The sequence below is a fragment of the Epinephelus fuscoguttatus genome, linkage group LG4, assembly GCF_011397635.1.
Source record: "Epinephelus fuscoguttatus linkage group LG4, E.fuscoguttatus.final_Chr_v1".
NCBI lineage: Eukaryota > Metazoa > Chordata > Actinopteri > Perciformes > Serranidae > Epinephelus > Epinephelus fuscoguttatus.
Window position 1 is genome coordinate 46,302,530 of NC_064755.1, and position 25,446 is coordinate 46,327,975.

General features: G+C 42.1%; 1 protein-coding gene across 1 annotated transcript in view; it reads left to right on the forward strand.

Annotated features, from left to right (window-relative positions):
* Positions 1-25,446, forward strand: part of LOC125887861 (voltage-dependent calcium channel subunit alpha-2/delta-4-like) — a 174,524-nt gene that overhangs the window by 144,806 nt on the left and 4,272 nt on the right. Inside the window, exons 28-36 of the mRNA XM_049574945.1 lie at positions 4,822-4,883; positions 9,079-9,093; positions 9,516-9,560; positions 9,668-9,730; positions 19,846-19,916; positions 20,211-20,286; positions 20,757-20,809; positions 24,056-24,111; positions 25,408-25,428. Coding sequence (XP_049430902.1) covers positions 4,822-4,883; positions 9,079-9,093; positions 9,516-9,560; positions 9,668-9,730; positions 19,846-19,916; positions 20,211-20,286; positions 20,757-20,809; positions 24,056-24,111; positions 25,408-25,428 — 462 coding nt within the window. The remainder of the gene's footprint in view (positions 1-4,821; positions 4,884-9,078; positions 9,094-9,515; positions 9,561-9,667; positions 9,731-19,845; positions 19,917-20,210; positions 20,287-20,756; positions 20,810-24,055; positions 24,112-25,407; positions 25,429-25,446) is intronic.

Here is a 25,446-nt window from a genome sequence, read left to right on the forward strand (position 1 = left end):
AATTGGATCATAAAACTTTAATGTTCTCAGGGGAGCACTTAAACAGACTTTATTCCTGCACTCAGCGCCCAGTTACATCACTCGACTAGTAAAATAAAAGCACACATGCAACCATAACAATGCAGATTCTGTCATCATGAACTCCTCGTGCACACCGTGACGTATTTATAAGTTTGCTTACTGACGTGAGGTTGAGAAGTAGAATAAATGTATGGGGTGTGTTGTTGTCCCATCGCGGACTCGTCCTGCACACTGCAGCAGAAACAGTGCAGCTGCAGCGCTGAAGGGCGGCGATAAGGACGCTGCTGACAGGAAAGGAGAAAAAAAAACAGAGAAATGAAATCAAACAGCGGAGCAAAGCCGCAGACCACTGAGTCTGCAGAGAGGCTATTTTAAAAAGAATGAAGGAGAGTGATGCCTTAAGAGGTTTAGAGGACCCAAAGGTCACAACACAAATGCAGCGTCACATTTCTTCCCTCTGCTACAAACATCCTGCTGCACACTGAGCCTGTAGACGTCAAAACTTGACTTTTAAATGACTCGTTAAGCTCTCTGTCGCACCAACAGGGATTTCTCACTGACTTCTGCATCAAGGGCAGCGCCTAACAGCGAGGGTTGAACTTGTTTACATGCAATAACAAAGAAATGAATGTTCTCCTTTTATCAGTTGTGTTAAGTGATGAATTCAAACTAAAATATCTTCATAGTTATGAATGCAGCAAACACGTCCCTATAGGTTGTTTCTACAAGCAGCTTATTATGACTCATATTTACATTTATTGTAGGCGGCGCCCTCTAGTGGCCGCAGCAAGCCTCAACGAACCGCATCAGGCTTTAAAGCTAAATTTACATAGTGGTCAAAAGTGGAATTACACCGTCTGGGTCCGTCCCATGATGCCATGGGGCCACAAAAGACTTTTTCCCCATAGACATTGTGAAAGAGTCGTCTGTACGTCAATGGATAAATAGATACTTTTTTTTTTTTTTTTTTGCATCAAAACTGCCATGAAATGACTTGTTTCACTATCAGGATTTGATCCAGTTGGTCCAACAACATTTTGAAAGTCAAGAAGAGCCGCACAAGTCACTTGTGCATTTGCCCTGTTGGCCCCACAATGCGGAAGATCCGGGTGATTTTATATCACAGAAATAGAGCTTTTTTGGCTTTATGCACCACTGAGCAACTTTCATGGGAATGAATGGGGGCCATTTTACGTATTTCCGTATTTCAAGTCTGTGGTGGCTGTTCATGTCCTGTGTGAGGCCAAAAGTCAACGTTAGGTTATTGAACTTACGTAATGTTCTCAAATCTTGTCTCGTACATAAGGTAAGTGAAATACTTAATAAATACGTAACGCTTCAGAAATATACTCCGACATATTTCTGAAGCTCTGACACATTACCAGTAGATAGACTAGCAGATTGAGGGACAATGAGATTTACGCTCGCAGTTGAAAAATCTCAAATTGATCCAAACAAGAAAGAATCTGTTTCACTGTGCTAAAACGCAACACATCAGCTATAGGAGCTGAACACATGCTGCGTCTTTAACTGCCTGGGAAACACAGTCAGGTGCTGGGTGCTACTTTTGTGCCTTTTTTTGTGCCAGCTTTCAAGAGCGCGGCGACAGGATGTGTCTGAGGCTGCTAACCTTAACAAGCCTGTTTATGTGAAACCCTGAGAGCAGAGCTGATCTTCTTCCAGGAGCTGTTTGTAAGTGTGTCGGCCTGTCGTCTGTGGGACAGATGTAAAGCTCTGGGTAGCCCTGCACTAACATGATCAACTTCTCCATGTTTATCAGACTGAATATTTACAGAAGAAGGGAAAGATATCAGTCAGCTGTGATTGGTTGGTCCTCGTCACATGACATGCAGTGCGCACTGCTTCATTCCAACAGGTAAACTTGAATTGTCTCAGAGCGCAGCTGTGAGGGCGCAAAAAACGCGGCATGGTGTGCAGCCCCTTACACACGTGTTGAATGTTCTTATGTGTCACAAGTAGTTGAAAGGAAAAGTTAATAGGTGAAAGGTACTAACAAGAAATGATCAATGATCAATGACGAGGTGTTCAGTTACAAAGAGGAAGTTAATCGCCTCTGCACAGCCAACTGGAACTGTCGATTCTCTGTAATCATCCAACATTAATGAGTGTTATTCTGTTCAAGAGTCGTGGTTGTTCAGGTGACAAGTTGTGACGACATCTTGGAGGAATAAATAAAAAGTTTTATTTCCCAGTAAACCAAATATAAATGTCAGACTTTGAGCTTGAATTAAAAAGAATGAGACGTCTCTTAAAATCAAAAGGAGGTAACTAATTTAATATCCTACACTGAATTCCTCTGTACTCTAAACAGACGGCAGTTATTTCTTCCTGCACTGCAGCATCGCCCAAAAATCTGCAGCCGCTGAAACGTTCAGCAACCAGAAATCAAAGGTTTTACAGCTGCTCCGCTTTCCAATAACACCAGTACACAAGAGGCTCGACATGTCGCCTGGTATCACGTGTGTGTGTGTGTGTGTGTGTGTGTGTGTGTGTGTGTGTGTGTGAGAACCGTGTGAGGAACAGTTTTCATTATTGAAGTGACAAAAAGCAGTTGGAGATTTTATGTTGGTCAGAGTGGAAACGACCCCCGCTGGTCCTTTAACGCCGCGGTCACAGAGTGACGAGCTGCTGCGGTCGAGGCCATCGGCTCAGACCGGATCTTTGTATCTCAGCAGGAACGTGGTGTTTTTTAATTGCTCTGCTAGTGACTTTTTTGTCACTTTTTTGTTAATGAACGAAAGAATCTGGTGGTAGCAACAGCAAAAATACAGTTTGACCAGGACTGGATGTTCTTTTTAGGTTTGAGGTTATTTCAGAGTTTAACATTGTTGTGGATGGTACCAACAGAAGCGTTCCTTAACAACAGTTTTACATTCAGTAACAAAATTTTGGCCATGATTCATTTTGACATGAACATGTAATCTAGGAAATATTTTGAAAAGGAGCCTTTAAATGAGTTTTCATGCCTTGGTGCTGTCGATAGCTGAGGCCGGAGACATGATGTTTTCAGGTTGTACAACATATTCATGTACTCACATACATAAACGCAGCATCTCAAGAACGCTTTGAGGGAATGTTTTTTAAACTTTGCACAAATGTCCACTTTGACTCAGTGATGAACTGATTAGATTTTAGTGTTCAAAGGACAAAGTCACTGTGACCTCATCTGTCTCGCCCTAGTGAACACAATATCTCAACAACAGCTCAAGGGAATTTTTTCAAATTTCACACAAACGTCCGCTTGGAATAAAGATGAACGGATTTCATTGATTGTCTCAGACGGTTAACATCCCGTCCATGTTGAGTGTCAGATGTTTCCATCAGGAGGTTTTGCCTTTTCTAAATGTAGCAGTAAGTGTTACAGATCGTCTGTTGTCCCGTCTGCTGTCGCTTTCCTTAACCAGCAGTGACCACTAATTGTCCATGATTTACCCCTGACAGTGTGTGAGACTGATTCTGTGTGTTTTTTTGTTCTAACAAGTACTGTGTGTATCCCAAATTGCCCCCCTGGGGGACATTAAAGTTTTACCTCACCTTACCCTACATTTTGGTGGTCAAAGCTCAAAGTCACCAAGGCCTTGCAGCTGTCTCATTTTCATCAGTGTAATTTCTCAAGAACACTTTGAGGGAATTTCTTAAAATTTGGCACAGACGTCCTCTTGGGCACAAGGATAAAGTGATGAAATGATGACATTTAATATCAAAAAGGTCAAAGGCTGACTTCACTGTGACATCATGATGTTCTGCAAAACGTTTTCCTGGTATAACGTCTTATCTCGGGAACAAAAGGGGAAAGATTTGGTCAGATATTGAATTGGTGACACTAATCTTGAAACTGTGTTGATTGTATAGATGTTCTGTGAAGCATCCATGTTTGTTCAGACATGGATGTAAATAATAACTGCATGGTGACTGGTGCTCCTCCTGAGAGGAGCTGCCCAGTGTGGAGCTCTGCTGTTTTTTTTGTTTTTTTTTTGTGTTTGCATTTGCACTGCCAAGAGGAACAGGAACAGACGTATTGTACGTCACTGCTCCATCGCTTTCACTGTGATGAGTCAAAATGATTAGTGTTTACACCGTCACATATTTGCTCAGTAGAGTCTGGACTCTGGAGTGTGTGTGTCCTTTTTTTCATCACGAGCTCTTGTTTCTGTTTTGTGCTGTCTGTGGTTTATATGGCCAACAGGTTTTCAAAAAATGCCGGTTGTATTCCGGAACGCGTCATAATGACAAATGCTGGTTCAGCCAGTTTGCATCAAATCAAACCGGTTGGGACCAGATGGGACCAGCAGAACCAAAACCTGACCAAACTTTTTACTGTTGGAAAATCAGATGAACATAATACGAAGTGACAAATCACAATTCAAGCCTCTTTAATCTAACCACTGAGTAGGCTGCAGAGGTGAAGTAAAAATACCTCAACATTAGTATGTACTTGAATAAACACCTCTCACACACATCTGACGTCACTCAGATCGTCCTAAATACTCGCTGTGTACCTCACTGTGATACTCAGAGTAATAAAGCAGCTTCAGTACATTGCTGAGGGACTGAGGGCGTCATTACGGCGTCTGCAGGGAGCACACACACCATCAGGCTCATCAGTGTTTACATCCCTTCATTAGCGTCAGGACACGACGGAGGTGAACCCAGGGTCGAATTGATTTCCTGTCCTCCGTCTTTCCTCCACAAACAGCAAATTGTTCAGCTCTGCAGAGTCCATCTTGTCCTGCGTCTGTCTTTAATGCGTATATGTGTGTGTGTGTTTTCTATTTTTAGCTATCGGAGTGCAGATGTCCTTGGATTGGCTGGAAAAGAGGTTCTGGGCCATCGCCAAGCAGGTGATCAGAGGACGCACTCTCACACATGATGGCTGATGTCACTAAAGAGAACACTGACACCAGCCTGAACCTTAACTGATAACAGACACTTATCCCTCCAACACTGACCTCAGTCTCACCTCAGTCTCACCAAAACTCGTTGTGTGTTTTCTTCTGATCTAACAAACACGTTAAATGTTCTTCCTTCCTCCATAAAACATTTTGAAACCTGCATTCTTTACACACGTTTTATTTATTTTCTAGCTGTCTTTTTCACCGTCTTTCACTGCTGTTTTTCTTGGTGCGCTCTGCAGCCCCCTTAAAGTATTGCGTTAGGAAAGCTGTATGGACACTACAGGTCGATCGATGGTGGATTTTAAATGTTCAGACACACCACGACCTCGCGTCGCCTGTGCCTTAGCTGAAAAGTTGTACTGCAAAAATTGTTCTGCACCTGCATGAGAGGAAATAACTCTTCACACCAGCAGATGGCAGTGGTCTGAATTTGTCATTCAAATAGGAAAAACCAGACGACCATCATGATGCTAGTTAGCCAGTTAGCACATTAACAACACAATCCAGTGTTTAAAGAACAGAGTGTATTTGCTGTGCGCCAGTGAACAATAACACAAACCATCAGGAAACATTTCTGCTGAAGAGCTCAGTGACTTAAGAAAACTTTTCTTTCTTTATGTAGCAAGTTTGTTTTGGTCTCACTCCCTCTCGACTTTAGCTGTTTGTTTACTTTCCTCACTTTCCTTTGTCTTATTGTGCGCTGAGCTGAACGGCCAACAGGCTGCGCCAACTCCGATTCAGCATACTCAATGGGCCAAAAAACGCAGACAAGGGCTGACTAGTAAATGGTGCGAGGCACACCGCCATCTTTAACATTACAATTATTAACTTACTGTTAATGAAAACATCTACATCCTAAAGTAAAACAATGACCAAAATGACAATGGAAAAGGGTCTAAGTGACTAATGGGAAAGACTATTAATGAAACTGGTCCAGTATTGAGAGCGAGCACTGCAGCCACAGTAGTGAAACTACAAATGTAACCCCGACGGGCAGTTGTTCAACATCCGTTTATGTCCAATAAAAGTGTTTGGTTTTGCCACAGACAGGCGCAAAGTTTTATTCTACGTGTCTGATAACTTACAGAAAAGACCCAACAGAGGAAGGGAACATTTTCTGTACCTTTTGCTGATTTGTGTCTCGCTCTAGGGGAAGTCTTGTTCTAAAATCTCGCGGACTTTTCCACATTGTCAAAATCAGCTAAATATTCAGCCGTGAAGTTTAAAATCACTTTCTGTACTCCAACACAACAGAATCTCCCCAGCACTCCCTTTCCAACTTTCACTAATGTTTCCCACTGTTGTTTTTGATCACAGTAACAAACAGACAGAGCAGTGAAAGATCAGAAACGTTTCATTTGTCTGTAGGATCCTTTCAGTAATGTTGTCAGACAGTTCTAAAAACAATCTGAGCCTGTCAGTGGCAAAAATAAACACTCTTGATAGAGGTAAATTGATGGTGCATAATTGTAGACTGGGGTCATAAACTTTGTCCCCAGTTGACCCTGTTGCATCCAGATGCTCCGTCACACCAGTATATGTAGTTTAGTGACCAGAGTTCAACTAAAATCAGCTTTGACCCCAGAATACACTGAGCTCTACACAACAGGTGTCCACTGGGATTCTAATATTAACAAGAGGTGAACGTTATGGTCGCAGCAGTTTGACTGTTGAAAAGAAAAATGGAGTTAGGTTGTTAAGTTGTGAGTTAAATTGGGAGCATAGAGATGCAGCATGATCTGCAGTCAGGCAGAAGTCTACCAGTTGGCGACTGAGCTCGCAGATACTAAGTGTGTCATCAAATTTTAAGCAACACTAAGTTTTCCAAGGACGAAGAAATTATTATTACTGTGTGACCATCCAATAATAATCCTCTGGATTCAGAGGTCATTTTTCTAATTTTCCTTTTCCTTCATTAGGGAGTAGAACCCATTAATTGTGCGCATTAAGTCTCTTTGACTTTTCATATTAAGATTAAAGTGGAGTGTGAAGAGAATGAGATGTAAAACAGCTGATTTGACCCTTTAGAGACCAAAGTAGAGATGAATGTTTCTCATGCTCCTCATTCAGCTAAGTTTTTATTGTTTAAGTGGCCTCTTTTCTGATCTTTACAGTTAAAGAAGCAGTGTGTAGGATTTACTGGAATCTAGTGAAGAGGTTTGCAAACAGCTGAAACTTCTCCTGGTTTATTCAGGAGGTTTTTACTGGGAGCTGAATTATCCACACAGCTCTTTGAGTCTCTAAAGCAAACGGAGCAGGTGTTTCACATCAGTATGAACACTAACTGTTTTTCTAATCTGTGGTCATGAGCTTTGGGTAGTGACCGAAAGAATAAGATCACGGACACCAGTGGCTGAAACGAGTTCCTCCATGGTGTGGCTGGACAGGAGTAGAGCCGCTGCTCCTTCGCAATGAAAGGGGTCAGTTGAGGTGGTTCAGGCATCTGATCAGGGTGTTACCTCCCTTTAGAGGTTTCCAGGCACATCCAACTGGTAGGAGGCCCCGGGGCAGACCCAGAACACCCTGGAGGGATTATAGATCTCATCTGGCCTGGGAACTGGAAAGGGTCACTGGGAAGATGGATATCCGAAGTACTTGCTCAGCCTGCTGCCCCTGTGACCCGGCCCCAGATAAGCAGATGAATGGATGGATGTTTTGTCAACGCTCTCGCCGCGGAGCGGCTGCCAACTACAGGGGCCGACATGAAAACCTAAATGTCCCGATGTAGAGTCAGTGTTTGGTTTGTCTGCTCTGGACAACTGTAGAAACATGGCGATCTCCCTGGATAAGGACCTGCTCCCTGCGTAGATATAAACAGCTCATTCTAAGATAACGAAACCAAAAGGATTCTTACATTCTCTGGTGATGAGACACTGAAGAAAACATACTTATTGTATTCTATTTGTGCCCATATATCCCCCTAAATCCTACACACTGCTAAATTTAGCTTTCAGCTCAAAGTGCAGCTCTGTGCTTCGTTAACCCGGCTCTATTTTGGACTCTTCAGAGGTCAGTACTGTCAAGACAGTCTGCTGCAGGTCAGCGGCTCAAACTTACATGTCAGAGTTCATTAAAATTTAACTTTATGGAAAAGCTCAGAGCAAATTTAACCGCACCTTTGAAAGGCAGTCCCAGTGATCATGACGATTCCACTGAGTCTATAAAATCATGACAGATTTTGTAATGAACGCTGATGTGACTGAGCCCTCAGAGTCTGAGGTGACCAAAAGTTACCAGCGTACAGAAGATAAACACTTAACATTTAGGTACCTAATGGATCTTTCCTCTAGCGCCCTCCTCAGGACGGACTTTACCTGTTTTTATTTTCACCCTGCTCGCAGTAAGGATCTAACGGATTACAGCCTCTCTGGGACACTTGTTCAGTTCCATAGTTCATGAGACAGAATTTGTCCACACATTCGACACGAGACAGACAAACATCCACACATCCACACACACACACACACACACACACACACTCTGCAGGTCTTCGACCTTGTGAGCGTCTCCTGCAGCTCAGTGAAGCAGAGCTGCAGCTGAATGTGTGCAGATGTCCTGCAGAGGTTGATGGTGCAGATCACATTATTAATTAGAGCTGACAGCTGTGACAGGCCGTTTAATGTATTCACAGGGCTGCTTCACTGCTGACATTAGCTCATCTGATCACCGACAGAACACATTTGAATCCTGTCGCCACTGATTTACACTTCCTGAGCTTTATAAAACGTTTCTGTCGTTTAAAAACAACTAAAGTCATTTTAAAATAAATCTCTTCCATCTGACATTAACTGTTCTCTCTGGCCTCTGTGTTTTTTGACCCGAGTGTATTTATCATCTGTTGTATTTGTTTCACTGCCCAAGGAGAGCAAAGTCACCAGTGGCCATTTAAAGGGATAGTTCAGGTTTTTGGATGTGGGGTTGTATGGATAGCTTTTAATAGTCAGTGTATTAGCTACAGTAGATGCCAGTCACCGCACCCCCAGTTTGAAGAAGTTCAGCCAAGTGATGTTTTATGTCATTTAAAATGTCCCAATGTTTAATTATTTCTATTAAACTGCAGTTTAATGATTTTCATACAGTTATCCTTACTGTGTTTTTTTCCCTTCACATCTTCCTCGACTCATCACACTGTTGCTTCCAGCCCAGCGACACAGACGTGAGTAAACACTGATCATTGATTCATGTGTTTTATTCAGTGTAACTCTGATTTTACTTCGTGTTTAGAGTCAAAGTTTATTCAGCACTATTTTCTTTGTTGTACATTTTTGTCTTTTTATTTTCAAACTCTTAAAAGTAATGACTGCTGCGTTGAATTTGTAATAACTTTAACATTTGGTTGAGAGGATCATTCTCTTGATACGACTACTAAACGTTACCCTGTCCCTCACAGAGACACAAATCATCTTACTTTGTTTGATGCAGTTATAATTTCCTGGTCTTTACCTTCATCTTCCTCGTGTGCATTCAGCTGGGCTGTGAAGCAGCTTCTGCAGCTCTGATGTCAGAGATTCAGCTTGTTGATGTTGTTTGTGATGATATGACGACCTTTGACCCTCACACCTCGTCTCTTTCTCTCAGTGTTCAACCATCGAAGGCGTGTGTCCTCTCAGCTGTGAGAGCATTGTAAGTAATCCTCCCTGCTCTGTCTGCTCGTCACCAAACACCAGTCCTAATGCTAAAAGAAACGTAACACACTCTTCTTCTTCCTCTTCCGTCTGCCTCCTGTTTAGGATCTGAACTGCTTCCTGGTCGACAACAATGGTTTCATCTTGCTGTCCAAAGAGAGGAACGAGGTAAGATCTTAGAGCTCAGCTACATGTGAGCATCACTTCTGGTTGTGTCCCATTGTGCCTGATGGGAACTGAGGCTCACTAAATACTTGTCTGCATTTATATTCATTGGTTATGATGCTTAGTGAAATGTTTGCAGTCTGGTGTTGAGTCAGAAAGATGTCCCATTTTAAAAGCTGCTTTAAACAAACATAAATGTTGAAAAGTTGCTGTTCAGCAGCTCACTCTGGAATTTCAGATGTCAGATTGTTCTTGAAGGCACCAACAAGACAAGTCTTTACAATAATGTAACTTTGACCAGCAGATAAAGGTGAACTGTTGCAGGAGGACGGAGGGAAATCAGTGTGATTTGGAAAACATAAGAGAAACTGCAGATGACGTTCTTTAAACCCTTTTGTTAATGAAGCAGGAACACTTCATCGGGAGGCTTCTCAGCTTCACAGCAGCTCTCTGGATCATTGAATGTGCTCATAAACAACATCTGGATGGCTCACAGGATTTGAGGACAGTTATGGTCTTAATCTGTGCGTGTGGTGCATTAGCAGTGAAATATAGCAGCTGCTGCACCTGATGACCTCATCCAGCCGTGGGCGGAGCTCAAACAGAGCGCAGCAAGCTGTCGGATGTATGGCAGGTCGATCTGTCTTAAGAAGTGTTAACTCAACTAAAATATGTGACTGTTTAGGTTTTCTGTTGCTTTGAGTTTCTCTCCGCTCTGAGAGTGAAAGCTGCCCTCTGGAGTTTCCTTGTGTAGAAACAAAAGTTCTACAAAAGCATTGAATGCATTTGCGCTGATTCAAAAAATGTCTATTTAAAACTGGGCATCATTTACATCCATGTTCATTTGCTTGCAGTCTTCCTCATCTCTTGTACAAATATATAACTTCAAGTTAAAGGCCTTTAAAGTGTCCCTGGGTGTGTGTAGTCGAGCGGCCTATGAGCTGCTGTCCATCTAACAGCTGCTCGTTAGCTCTGGATTAACTCAGCCTGTTAAGAGCCATATTATGGAGGATTAATCCAGACCCCACCATGCTACCATAAACACACACACACAGTTCATGCTCCACACCTCCTTGTCTGCTGAAATTATTTCTATTTCATTTCTTTGATCACCCTCTGGAGCTGCAGCTCATTGTCCGGTTCAGGACTTGTTACCGCGAGTCAAACCCGTGATGTTTGTGCCTCAGAAGAGTCACAGTGACCAAGAGGCTGCCAGCTGTGCAGCATCTGGCTGTGCTGAGGCTGGGTGAGATTTAGCTGTCACCCTGTGACATCTGTAAGGCTGTGAGGGTCAAACAGGCTCCAGCTTCAGTACAGAGCTGCTGAATAAGTATATATGTCACTGCAGTCCAAAGTCTCCTCTCCAGAGAAACACTGTACAGTGATCTCTACGTAGATGTGAGCAGGCTGTAAACAAAGGGCTGTAACAGTTTGTTGTGTCTGTGGATCCACTCATTGAAGATCTCTGTCAAACAGTCTGATTGGGATGATTTGTTTCCAAATTGATGTTAATAAGGTCTTTGCACCCGCCTCGTTTCAATTTTCAGACTTTTCCATTTGATAAAAACCAAAATTACAGGTGTGAAGTCTCCCCGGATCAAACTGCACCACAGTTCAGTATGTTGATAGTGTGGAAACTTTTTAAGTTTTTATTTAAAAAAAGAAACAAAATGTGATTTAAGACAGGTGTTTTGGTTATGACGTCCTCCCTATTTATATGAGTGGGGGAAGAGCTGCCCCCGACTGAGACTGTTCCTAGTGGACCAACAGTCCTCATCAGGGTCCATCAGTGGACCAGCAGTCCTCATCAGGGTCCATCAGTGGACCATCAGTCCTCATCAGGGTCCATCGGTGGACCAGCAGTCCTCATCAGGGTCCATCAGTGGACCATCAGTCCTCATCAGGGTCCATCAGTGGACCAGCAGTCCTCATCAGGGTCCATCAGTGGACCAGCAGTCCTCATCAGGGTCCATCAGTGGACCAACAGTCCTCATCAGGGTCCATCGTTGGACCAGCAGTCCTCATCAGGGTCCATCGTTGGACCAGCAGTCCTCATCAGGGTCCATCAGTGGACCAGCAGTCCTCATCAGGGTCCATCAGTGGACCATCAGTCCTCATCAGGGTCCATCGGTGGACCATCAGTCCTCATCAGGGTCCATCGGTGGACCATCAGTCCTCATCAGGGTCCATCGGTGGACCAACAGTCCTCATCAGGGTCCATCGGTGGACCATCAGTCCTCATCAGGGTCCATCGGTGGACCATCAGTCCTCATCAGGGTCCATCGGTGGACCAACAGTCCTCATCAGGGTCCATCGGTGGACCAGCAGTCCTCATCAGGGTCCATCAGTGGACCAGCAGTCCTCATCAGGGTCCATCAGTGGACCAGCAGTCCTCATCAGGGTCCATCAGTGGACCAGCAGTCCTCATCAGGGTCCATCAGTGGACCATCAGTCCTCATCAGGGTCCATCAGTGGACCAACAGTCCTCATCAGGGTCCATCGGTGGACCATCAGTCCTCATCAGGGTCCATCGGTGGACCAGCAGTCCTCATCAGGGTCCATCGGTGGACCAACAGTCCTCATCAGGGTCCATCGGTGGACCAACAGTCCTCATCAGGGTCCATCAGTGGACCAGCAGTCCTCATCAGGGTCCATCAGTGGACCATCAGTCCTCATCAGGGTCCATCAGTGGACCATCAGTCCTCATCAGGGTCCATCGGTGGACCATCAGTCCTCATCAGGGTCCATCAGTGGACCAACAGTCCTCATCAGGGTCCATCAGTGGACCATCAGTCCTCATCAGGGTCCATCGGTGGACCAACAGTCCTCATCAGGGTCCATCAGTGGACCATCAGTCCTCATCAGGGTCCATCAGTGGACCAACAGTCCTCATCAGGGTCCATCAGTGGACCAACAGTCCTCATCAGGGTCCATCAGTGGACCAACAGTCCTCATCAGGGTCCATCAGTGGACTAGTCTCCTGCATGTTTCTGATATGAATGTAATGATGAAATGATATATTTTGGTGGTTTGAGTTGAAGGTGTGAGAAAGAATAGTATCAGTAACATTGTTAACACTGTGCTACATTACAGAGAAATACAAACCGTACTAATGAACCTTCATTAATATAGGCCTATATTTTATCTCCAAGTGCACGTCACACACTGAGCGAGCCGCCTGTTAATGACGCTGTGGGCTAATGGGCATGTAGCTACACAGCAGACAGACTGACAGCTACAGGTTCTGTCCGTTGAGGTGCAGAGGCGTTCCTCAAAACTTCCAAAGGAATTTAAACGTGACAGAGAAACTGTATTTGGGGATTTAATATCAGTGAGCTTCAGTTTCCAGCAACTTTCTGAAGACACTCATAATGTCACTGTAGCTGTGTGTGGCTGTTAGTGCTGGACTGTGAGTTGGACTGTTGCTGTGATGAGGATCATTTCCACAGAAGGAGGTTGATTCTGCATCAAATGTACAAATATTACCTCATTTAGCTGCGTGCAGACAGCACAGGAGCTCTGAGGCGCGTTTGCTTGGCGGCACAGTTAGAGGTGTATTGAGACATGTCCAGCTGCAGCCATGTTCTGTTTGGAGCCTACACAAGACGCCCCTAATAACCACGCCCACCACCATTGTGAATAAATGAGGTCAAACGTAGCAGTGACCCTCTTTATGATTCATTATACACGAACCCACATAGCAGGTGGGTCTGGGCCAGATCCAGCATCAAGCCGGCACTGCTGGCCTACTGCTGGCATGGCAAGTAGTATGTTAACCGGATATGGGCCAGGTCCGGCAATGATGGCAACGTTTATGTGATGGCATGCCATATGTGGGCCGATTGTGGTTGGGTTAATGTGGCCCAGATCTGTACACAGCACATGTGGGCCGATTGTGGTTGGGTTAATGTGGCCCAGATCTGTACACAGCACATGTGGGCCGATTGTGGTTGGGTTTATGTGGCCCAGAGTTATGAGGGTTACTTTCAAAACGTAGTCCATTACACTGAATACATGCCCTAAATGTAATCTGTTATGTATTCCATGAGATTTTTGCTATATTTTGCAAAAAAGTCATACAATTTTGAGAAAATTGTATGAATTACTAAGATGTTAGTCACCTTTTAAGTAATAAGATATATGCCTCACCCTTCTCTTAACCTTAGCTGCCTCCGTTTTAACCTCAGGGCCCTGACACACCAAGCCAACAGCTGGCTGTTGGTCAGTGTCAGGCCATCAGTGAGCGTCTGTTGCCTTAGTTTTTGTGGTGTGTCCTTCACTGTTGGCACAAGTCAGCTCTTGTGAATTCAGCATGTTGAATCAGTGTTTGAGCCAGAGGAGCCTGACTGAGAGAAATCATTTTGATTTGCAGTTCAGCTCAGCGCATGAGGAGAGAAGTGAAAGTGAGGAAAGCAAACAAACGACTAAAGTTAAGAGGGCGTGAGATCTAAACAAGCTTGATATGTTAGGGAAGATTATATTTAGCCATTGAGCCCTGCAGCAGAAATGGTTCCTAACTGTTGGTGTCATTGTCAGATAGCGCACTGTAATTGATTGATCATGTTGTGTTGTTAATGTGCTAACTGGCTAGCATGCTAGCATTTAGAATCTGTCCTGTTGGTCTTCCAGTGGAATACAGACTACCATCGCCTGCTGTATGGAGAGTTATTTCCTCTCAGGCAGGCACTGAACATACGTGCTGGTTGGCTGTAGTCTTTATGGTGTGTTCAAGTGCAGATTTTTAGTCAAGACACAGGTGACTTGAGGGGATGCAACAGTTGGCCTTGTCGCCACTCGTGTCTGGGCCTTAACTCTTTATAGAGGCCAAGGAGCGAAGGGAACTAATCGTGGGTGGCTGATGTTGCTGGTGGGTGAGTCATGTCAGCTGCTCACAGCTACATCTACTCGACCAGTTCCACCTTTGCTACAACAATTACAGTTTCTTTTTGACGTATTGTGAAACTTTAAGCTAAGTTTAGCAGCAAATGCAGAATTGTACAAAACTAGATCTTTGGTGCAGTTGTTTTGGATGATTGAGTAATCAGTTTCAGAAAATGATTTATATCTTGAGCAGTCACGGCTGGTAACACCTCCAGTATAACTTCCAGAGGGTAGAGCTTAAAGAAAGTCATTATTTAATTTTCTTTCATTTGTGATGACTGTAACTTCTCACTCAAACAAATCTCAGTGAAGAGATGTGTTATGAAACTATGGTGTGACATTGCTGTAGTGAATGGAAATCTAACTTCTACACACAGCAGCAAAATGTTGTGTTGTAACCTTAAAACAAGAATCATTTACTGTAGAACCTCATTTTTCATTATTTGCATGTCTGCTGCGTTCCCAGCGGCCTTACTAAGCAGATATTATGATAAAGTGCTTCCTCCATGTTTTGCTGAGCTCTGGACTTTACAGGAAGTTTTGTGGAAACACCCAGAATCCTTCGCCGGTGTGGTGTGAAGGTGCAGCTCGCGGTGCGTTGCAGGGCTCTGTAAATATTTAATCAAGAGAGAAATTAAGTCAGTGCTGACTAAAAGAAATGGGTCGTAGTGAGGAAGTGTGGAGAGCGGGGTGACGCAGGGTTGTTATTGGTCGTGTGCAGAGGAAATGTCTGTTTGATCAATGATCCTGTCTGAGACACTGCTGCAGGAGAACACATCAGTTAGACTGATAAACACAAGCTATAAGGTCCAATAATGCCCTGAAATGAAAGGACTAACAGTCAGCAGTCACACCATCATCATCATCATCATCATCATCATCATCATCATCACGGAGCTCCATGTTCATCACACACCAGAAAGCTATTGAACAGATAGAGACCATCATAATGCCCAGAGAAGACTTCTCCTTACTATTATTAATCACTATATTTAAAGTTGTGTCCTCTGTACGGTGGCCATTTTAGGACATCTCAGGTTCAGCTTAAGGTCAGTCTGACACCGTTATAATTATAGGCTGAATCCAAATGTCCACCCTCTGGACTTGTGGACTGATCCCTTGCGTACTTCAATCATACATACTGTGACCAGTTCACTATCACCACGTGAAGTCTGCGAGGACAGAGAACGAAAGCCCCTGTTAGACAACCTTGAGACTGTTTTACTCGTTGCCATGGAAACGTTCAAGTGAAGAGTGAAGAGTTGGTTCAGTACCCTGCAGATAACAAGATTTAAATCCCATGTATAAATAACATGCATTTTGATATTTCTACATATTTCTGTATCATAATGTTGTTGAATATTATTTTCGGGCCTATGCGATTCAAGTAGAGTTTTGGTTTTTTAGTCGGCTATTGGAAAAAAAACTACCACGTCACATCTGTATTACAATGAATTGTGGCTGATTAAATCAGCGAAGTCTGCTTAAATCCCAACATTTGGAAAAATGTTCCATTTGTCTGACAGCCCATTATCCCCAGACACAAACGTCCACATCCTCTTAATCATGACTGCATGGCTAATCATGTTGTATTATAATGGACCTTCATACTGTGGCTAAGGCATGACCACCCTGCTCTGCCTCTGACTGGCTGATACTTGTTGCCTTAGTTGGTTGGGTTGATTAGGTTCAAGCTAGAGAAGTGCGATTGGTTCGGGTTAGGTGAAAATATCAGGGGATGGCAACTAGAGGCAGAGTAGGGAAACAAAATACCACAGAAGCTACAGCAGGCCGTCAGACCGCACAGATGGAAATTCAGTCTAATGGTGCGTACACACCAAATGCAAAGAACATTTTTGCCTCACGTGCTAGTATGAATACGGCCGCTGGAGTGGTTTTTTGGAGTATTTAGCTACTGGCAAATATTCACAAATAAACAAATATAACAGCTGTGCTTACTATCTGGGGAAGACAGTTAATGGCTAACCTGGTTTGTTGTAAAGTACAACTAATTGCTGGAATCAAGTCAAGTGAACACAGAGGCTTCGTGTTCTGACCCAGCAACACTCTTTATTACCTTTATTACCTTTATTGCCAAGGAGGTTATGTTTACGCCGGTGTTGATCTGTTTGTTTGTCTGTCTGCAAAATAACTCAAAAAGTTATTAACAAATTTTGATGAAATGTTCAGGAAAGGTGGATAATGGGACAAGGAACAGATGATAAAATTTTGGTGGTGATCGGTTGAAGCAAAGTGGATAAAATAATATATAAAGTCTACGGTCTGACAGCCTCAGCAGCAATTAAGACGGTGAAAATAGCGCCATCTGGTGGCCAGAAAGCACGTCTTGTTCTACCTGCTAAATATTGTTGTAATTCTAAAGTTGAAATTAATGTTCTGTGTTGGAAAAAAGAAATTGAAAAATGTAAAAAAAACATATTATATTCTGTGTTGGTACAAAATAAAAAGGAAATAAATACACCACAGTGTCTCCATGGTGACGGCATATATAACCTCATAATGATAGTGATGCAAATAACCTAACTCTGATGCAGAGGGGGAATATCACCTACTTGGCGGAGGTCTCCACTTTCTGAGTGCTTTTCTAGTTATTTATCATTTTGTCCATGATATTGCGTTACCACTTCACTCCCTCTGTTGTTTACTTTCCACAATAAAAGACCAACTTAGATAACTTAAAGCATTTTGCCTAGAGGCAGCTTAACAAATCAGCTTGCAAAGGTCACAAATACATATTTTCATGATGATGTTGAGTCATAGAGCTGTAGGTGCCCACAGACAGCAACAATAAGTTTGTCCTCCATTTGTGATTCAGTAACGTCAATCTTAGAGGGCCGTTTCATAGTCGACGCACGCAACCCGCCATATTTCATACCTGCTTCTTCTGTGAATAAAAAAAGTGGTTAATTTCAAGTACGTCACTTGCAGTATCACCCCCGCTGGCAACACATGGTATTACACGCGTTGCGTTTAAAAAAAATGGACAGCACATTTTGAGACGCAAGCATGCATCATGGCGGCCAATGTGTCTCGATGCGTCTCGATGCGCCCCAGTGTGTTCGCATCTGGGTGCCTTTGCGTCGACTATGAAACGGCCCTTAGCCAGGTCTAAACACTGATGGGCTTTGCAACACAGCGTCACAGAAACCAAACAGATTGCACGATTGCATCACTGGTGTCATTCCTGTCTCTTCACATCTTTGCTTTGAATTTGTTAATTGATTTGTATGTTACTGCACTGCTCAAAGAATTCACCCTGTATTAGGTGTGACCATAAAAATCCTTTTTCCCTTGCTGTCATTATGTAGTGTTCCATGCAGCAGTGATATTGTGATGGTAGTGAGGGCTTAATCCTCTCAGAAGAACAAGCTACTCACTTTTCTTAATGGACAGATGATTGTTTGTCAGATCAAAGGTCTGATGTTCGGAGCAGCCGATTGTTGCTGTTGGAAAGTTACCAGACTTCCTCTCTGACAGCCAGATATACACACAGATGCTCCCAATCAGCCGGGCAAAGAGGGTGTGAAACATTAGAGGCAGGGCCGACCGATTTTAGCTCATGAATCTTTCTAACTGCAGGGAGAGTGTGTATTTCCGGAGCAATGGACGTTTATTTCGGGACAATGGCCTGTCCGACAAATTGGCTTTCGGGACAATTTTTAAGACTATTGGGGTTTCCAAATAACAGGCAGTTGGAACAATGGCTTGGCACCTATTAGTGTAACACTCCATAAAGATTTTAGGATTTATCCTCGTGGAGGTCTTAACCACAATTTTAAGGCGATCTGTCCAACAGTTGTTGATTTGACTGTGGACCAAAGTGTTGGACCGAAGGACAAACAGACACTTCTTCCTTTAATCCTCAGACCTTGACTCAGAATGGGAGCTGCTCCAATCCGTGCAGACCATCTGTGATTTAATGATATGGTGTTTTACTAGTAGCTGTTCTCTCAGAGTGCTGGTGCAGTCCTGAATATAATACAGCAGTAATAAAAAGACTTGAAGCAGAAGTGAAGCTGCGTTTTGCTGCAGAGCTTCTGGCAGAAATTTGATGCTTTCACTGCTTATTTTTTAGTTTATTCCAGCACGTTTACCCTCTGCTGCTGCTGCTGCTGCTGCTGCTGCTGTTGTCAGGTAAACAGAGGGTCAGGTTTCAGTGTAAGCAGCATCCTACTGCTAACACTCAGCAACCTGCGAGCCCTCCGAGGCTGCTGGGAAAATCCCGTCCAGACGGAGATAAAGAGTGGGCAGAGAGCAGCTTGTAAACGTGAACAGAGCTGCTGAGACAAAACGCTCTGAATAATTCAGAGACTCCGGTGCTGCTGCTGCTGCTGAGGGCCAGACTCACTGCAGACGCACTGAAATGACTCTAAATCACAGTTTAACACCTCACACCATCTGTTTTTACTCCCGGTGTAACCTTCCAGTATTTTTACTCAGCAACCAGACCGTTTATTTTTATTTTTGCATCTGTTGTGTTACAACTAGTGTTTTCTGTAAGCAGCAGGCTGGAGGAGACTTCCAACAGAAATGAAATGAATTGCAGTGACAATAATTTGATTCCGCTCTGTCTCTGTCTTTACTGGAAACGTTTTAGTATCTGTAAGACCTACTTATGATTTGAAACTGAAGGAGTTTGTTCTTAGCATTGTGAAATAAATTGGATAAAAAAGGGGAAACTGAATTGTAGCAGCAGAGAAGCATAGCAAAGAAAAGGGAGAAGATTAATAGACTAGAGGAGGAAGGTGGAGGCTGTTTGATGCACGTCTTATTTAAAGAAATCGTTCAACATTTTTGGAAAATACACTCCTTTACTCACTTTATTCCTGAGGGTCAGATGTTCAGATAGAAATGATTGCCTTATCTGTGTTGGTAAATACAGAGCTGGAATCAGGATATGATTAGCCTAGCTTAGCATAAAGACTGGAAGCAGGGGGAAACAGCTAGAAATCTAAAGTATTTCTTATTAAATATAGTTCAGTATTTCTAACATTAAATATTATTACTACAAGAGCTTTAAGAGTGCTGAGGATACACACGGGCATCCTTGAAAATTTTCTGAATCAAGGACTCAGTTCTTGGTAGTAGTCAAAGAATTGTACACATTAGACATCCATGTCATGTAGCCGATGATACTGTGTTGAGTAACGGCCGTCTCTCTGTCTCTGTGTGGACAGATGAGACAAACTAATACATTTGCTTCATGTCTTTTTCAGGTTGGTCGCTTCTTTGGCGAGGTGGACGGGTCTGTGATGGCGTCGCTGATCAAGATGGGAATGTACAGAAAGTATGAGTGACAGACTGGATGTACTTTATAAGACACGTTAAGATATGATGAGAGATATTATGAAGGTGTTTAGACAGCTGATTGATTCTGCTACCAGACGAGCTGTTCAACTGATGTTAATGTGTAAAAAATACATGTGAAGTTGTTTTTGATGATATGTAGGTTTGAATTTACTCAAATGAAAACACTGAACACAGTGTGTGTGTGTGTGTGTGTGTGTGTGTGTGTGTGTGTGTGTGTGATGGATGAAGTCAGACGTTACTGAAGTGAGGCTGTATGTTTGTTTGTTTGCAGAGTGTCGCTGTATGACTACCAGGCCATGTGCAAGAACAGTCATCATCACGCCAGCAGCGCCCGACCTCTGCTTAGTGTGAGTTACTATGAACCAAACAGAACTTCTGTTCGGCTCAGTCACTGTTGCTGTAATGAGCATATAATCACAGTTTTAGAAAGAGGTGCATCAGCTCAGTGGCTTAATGTAACTACAGTAAGTCTACTTACTCAAGTACTGTACTTAAGTACAGTAATTCGGGGAACTTGTACTTCATTTTAGTGTTTCCATTTACTAACACATGATGATCTTTTCGAATATGATGCATTGCTGCAGATAAAACGACCCAACGGTGTATCAAGGAGTTAAGCTGAGCACAATCTCAAACATCTAGAGCAGGAAAATGACACATTAATGACCTGACAAATAAAAATAAGACCATCTTGATCTTCTACTTTTGTCGTGTTTATAGATGAGCTAATTTTCTCACTTTGTGGAAATTAATTTTTATGTCAGTATTTTGCTAACGTGCATTTCTTTATTAACTTGCTGTTTTTTTTCTCCCTCAGCCGTTTTATGGCATCGCAGCGTTAATCAGATGGTTCTTCTCCAACGCTCTGATGTAAGTATCAACAGCTGTTTGTTATTCCATAGTCTATCAGTGGTAGGGTTGGGTACAGAAACTCAGTACTTTTTGTACTTGGTACCGATTCACGTCGGTACTACCGAGTACCGATTCACTTAAAATGAATCGGTGCCAAATTTCGGTACCTGAGGTGGAGGTGGAGCGAGAGCGCATGACTCGCACCTCAGACTCAGAAACAATGGCAACAAAAAAAAAATGTGCAGACAAAAGTTAACGTGCAGCACTGTTCCTAAATGTTCTCAATGAAATGTTGAAACTGAGAAGTTTAGACTTTGGGCCTGAACGACGCATAGTGCGTCCAAATTCACACCTGTTCTTCTCTGTGGATTTTCTCCGCGACTGTGCGTCATAGCGAGAAGCCACGCATATCAACGGAAACAGCAGAACTGTAGCTTTCCTACAAGGCCAAGCACTTGTCTGTAATCCAATGTTTTCACAGCGAAAAAAAAATCGATAAAATAACAATAAAATGATGTATAACAGAGCTTTCATACAGCTCTGCACACACACATTACTCTTGGATGGATTACTCGCAAACGCAGGCTCGCACTGAAATGCCACGCATATCACATGAAAGCACAGGGATACCACACACATCATTGTGCTGTCATCCCATCACGCTATAAATACAGATCAAGTGTCTACAAAATAAAAACCTGACGAATTTCTTTCCATTATACAGATCTTGTTATCAGTCACTTCATATAGTGAGGAATATCATATCTTACTATGTCTTAGGCTTGCGTGTGTTTCTCCCTGTCTATCCACATTTGTAGTCCGGCTTTCAAGATGCAAATATCTCCATATTGTCCAGTTGACACTCCATCAAACTTTGTATGACAAGACCAGCCACTTTACCTTTGCGCACCCAGACAACTGTAGTCTAATTATGCATGCTGACAGGGCCGTAGTCACCATATACATTGAGGGGGACATGTGCCCCCCCCAATGCCCTGGAGGACATCATTGCACTTAGTTGACTATTTTTCTATGATCTTAGATGTAAATATTGCATGTTTCTTTCAGATAAAACACATTTTTGACTTGTGAATGAGTCAATGGAATTTCTTGCAATAATGAAAAAATACTGGCAATCATGTCCGCCTGGCACAAACCACATGTTTTGGACAGCTGTGAAGTGACAGAATGTCCCAGCATCATGGTTCTTATATTGCCAGATTCCAGAGAGTCTCCCCTCTTCATATATGGCAGAATATGTCTTTTTCCAACTTGCTATGGTGAGATACATGTAAAAATGTAAGAATTTAGTCACACAGATTTGTTTTTTTCATTTATTATAAAAATTAATATAAAAAACAGGCACAAAAAGTACCGAAATAAGGTACCGTTTGGTACCGGTACTGAATTCCAGATACCGGTACCGTATCGGTTCAGTTATGAACGGTACCCAACCCTAATCAGTGGACAGTGACAGGAAGTAAAGGTGAGTAATAGTAACAGACACACCTGTGACCATGCAGCTGAAGGATTTGAGACAACAGGATGTTCAATATTCTTTTTCTTTTTTTTAACCTTTAATAATTTACAGTGGCTTTTTCATTAACTTTATTAACATAAGTGAACAGGTGAGATTATTACAGCCAGGTAAAGGCGAAATTCAAAGAAAGGTTTTTTTTTTCTCTGTAATCTTGAAAGTTGCAGATGTTCTGTAACGGACTGCTGTTTGTGTTCATTTAGTCATTATTTCAGTTTATTCAAAACAAACATGAAACAGAAAATGCGTGACAGCCAACTTGTTATGCTGGATGCCATTTTGTTTTTCGGGTTGTCCCTACGTACATACATCTGATACGTATGTGATATCTAGAGAATGCATTCAGGGAATTTTTTCAAGTGTCTTCTTGGACTCAATAAACTGATTAGATTTTGGTGGTCAAAGATCACTGTGATCTTGTGTTCATGTCAGTCTTGTGAACAAGATACCTAAAGAACACCGTGAGGGATTTTTTTTTTTTTAATTTGGCACAGACGTCCACATGGACTTATCAATGAACTGATGAGATTTTGGTGGCAATAGCGCAAAGGTCAAGGTCACTGTGACCTCATTCTTGTGAATGCAGTATCTCAAGAACGCCTCAAGATAATTTTTACTGATTTGGCACAAACGTCCACTTGGTCTAAAAGATAAACTGATAAGATTTTGGTGCTCAAAGGTCAAGATCACTGTGACCTTGTGTCTGTCTCATTCCTGTAGCTGGGATGTCTAAAGAACACTGTGAGGGACTTTTTTTTAACTTTAGCACCGACGTTCACTTGGACTCGATCATGAATTTATTTGATTTTGGTGGTAGAAAGTCAAGGTCACTGTGACCTCACAAAACATGTTTTTGGCCATAACTCAAGTATTCATCCACTAATAATGACAAAATTTGACACAAATGTCTTAAAGGGTAAAATTATGAAGTGATGACATTTTATAACCCAAAGGTCAAAGGTCAGCCTGACTGTGACATCGTAATGTTCCACAAAGACACTTCTTGCTGTTAATTTTCACACAATAATCAACATTTGGAGTAAAGTATCCCGTACAGTTCTCTTGGTGTTATATGTTGTGAATTGTCGCTCAGTTTCATTAGAGGTCCTTGAAAAATCGTGGAGAAGTTTTGAAATTTTGTGAATAGAAATGTGTGGGAACCCTACAGTTGCAGTTGCAACTCAGATACTGAGTTGGTGACCCACATTTTAGGTGTCCACCTTAAAACTGTGCTGATTGTATAGATCATGTGTGTGTGAAGCATCCATGTTTTCACTGACACGGATGTAAACTGTGAGTGTAACTTGACTGGATCGCGGGGGCAAGGCAGTAATTCCAGTGTTAAAGCTGAGTTTGTATCTTTGCATTTCAAACCTTAATCGGATGTGAACTATATCCTGTGGATATTTTTAATATTGATGAGTCAGTGTGCTGGATTTAATGTTTTTTAATATGCATAAATCAAATGTAAAATGAAATCCACCACCTCTGAGAGAGAAATTAAACAAAATGAATGATCTTAAAGATCACTGAGTAGAAAAAGACTTTCACTCACTGATTCCATGGTCACTAAATGTACCTACTGTGTGACATGTATGTAGATACAGAACAGATCACATCTGTGTGTGTGTGTGTGTGTGTGTGTGTGTGTGTGTGTGAACACATAAACACTTTAATATTTGAAATCTGATTTTTGTTGTTAATGATGTGTTTGTGTTTGCTGTCAGGTTCCTGCTGGACTTTAACCTCTGTGGTCTCTGGCACTCGGATTATTTTGTGGACGGTAAGAAGTGAACATGTTAGATATTAAACACAGAAGAACTCTGATGTTTGACTGTAGGATAAGTAGTAATACCACAGTGGAGAAATACATCAGAGTAGAGTAGAACTGTAGCTGATTTAAAGTTGTAAAAGTACAATAATATAATTTATATTATATTATTGGAGTGTAATTATTAATGCATGTATGTGTTCATCACTTTAATATTGCAGCTCGTAAAGGTGAGGCTTAGTTTACTTATGTTATATACTGCCTTGTAGCTTTTAATCTCCCCTATGTTATCTTAATCTATAATATACATCATATTTTAAGTAACAAATGTAGTTAAACAGTAGTAACTACAGCTCATAATGAAAGTTAGTTGGATAAAAACTACTATATTTCCCTCTGAGATGTAGTGGAGTAGAAGTATAAAGTAGCAGAAAATGGAAATACTTAAGTGCCTCAAAGTCAGGCCTCCAGCTGATCCTCAAAAAGTGTCCTTAAAGGCACTGAATCCATTCATCTAAAATATAAGGCCTTAATTGGTTTTAAAAAGTCTTAAAAATGCTCAGACATGGGAAGTAGGATATTATGAATCATTTTTCTTTCAAATTAAGTGGTAAAATCTATTTTTTAAATAACATTTCATGGCGTAGATCATGATAGAGGAACAAACAATACTCGTGTACATTTACATTAATTCACAATAAACTGACAAATGAACAAGCTTTTTTCAAGGTAAACCAAATGGATACTTTATGATGATGTAATGTGTTCATTGTTCATCACGTGTTCCACCGAAGAAAGTTTGGAAGGTTTTCAGCATTTGAAGTTGATCATCTAAATTTTTAACTTGACCAAATAAGTCACTAAATTGTCCCTTGCCACGAGGAAATAATGTCGGTTCATGTTTTTGTTGTTTTGTTTTGTTTTGTTTTGTTTGTGCTTTTCTTCAAATTTGGTTGTTGTAAACTTGTCTTACATTTCATTCAGAGTGCCGTTGTATAAAGTCTTAAAAAGTCTTAAATCTAACTGGCCTTATGCTGAAGGAATTTTGTTCAAAACTGTAGTTAAATACGGTTCTTGAGTAAATTTACTTAGTTACTTTCTCACCAATGATAACACAACAACAGCTCAGAACAAAGAGCAAAACTTTAAGGTGTTGTGTTTGTTTTTCGTCATCTCATCGCTGTTTTATTTCTCATTTACAACATTCTGTTGCACAATGGCGGCCTCATCTTCATCCTCATCTTCACCATCATCATCATTATCACTGTCATCATCACCCGGGTGTGTGGTCCATCTTCATCCATTCAGGCAAAGCTGGCTATCATACAAGTGAGTACGTCGTGTGTG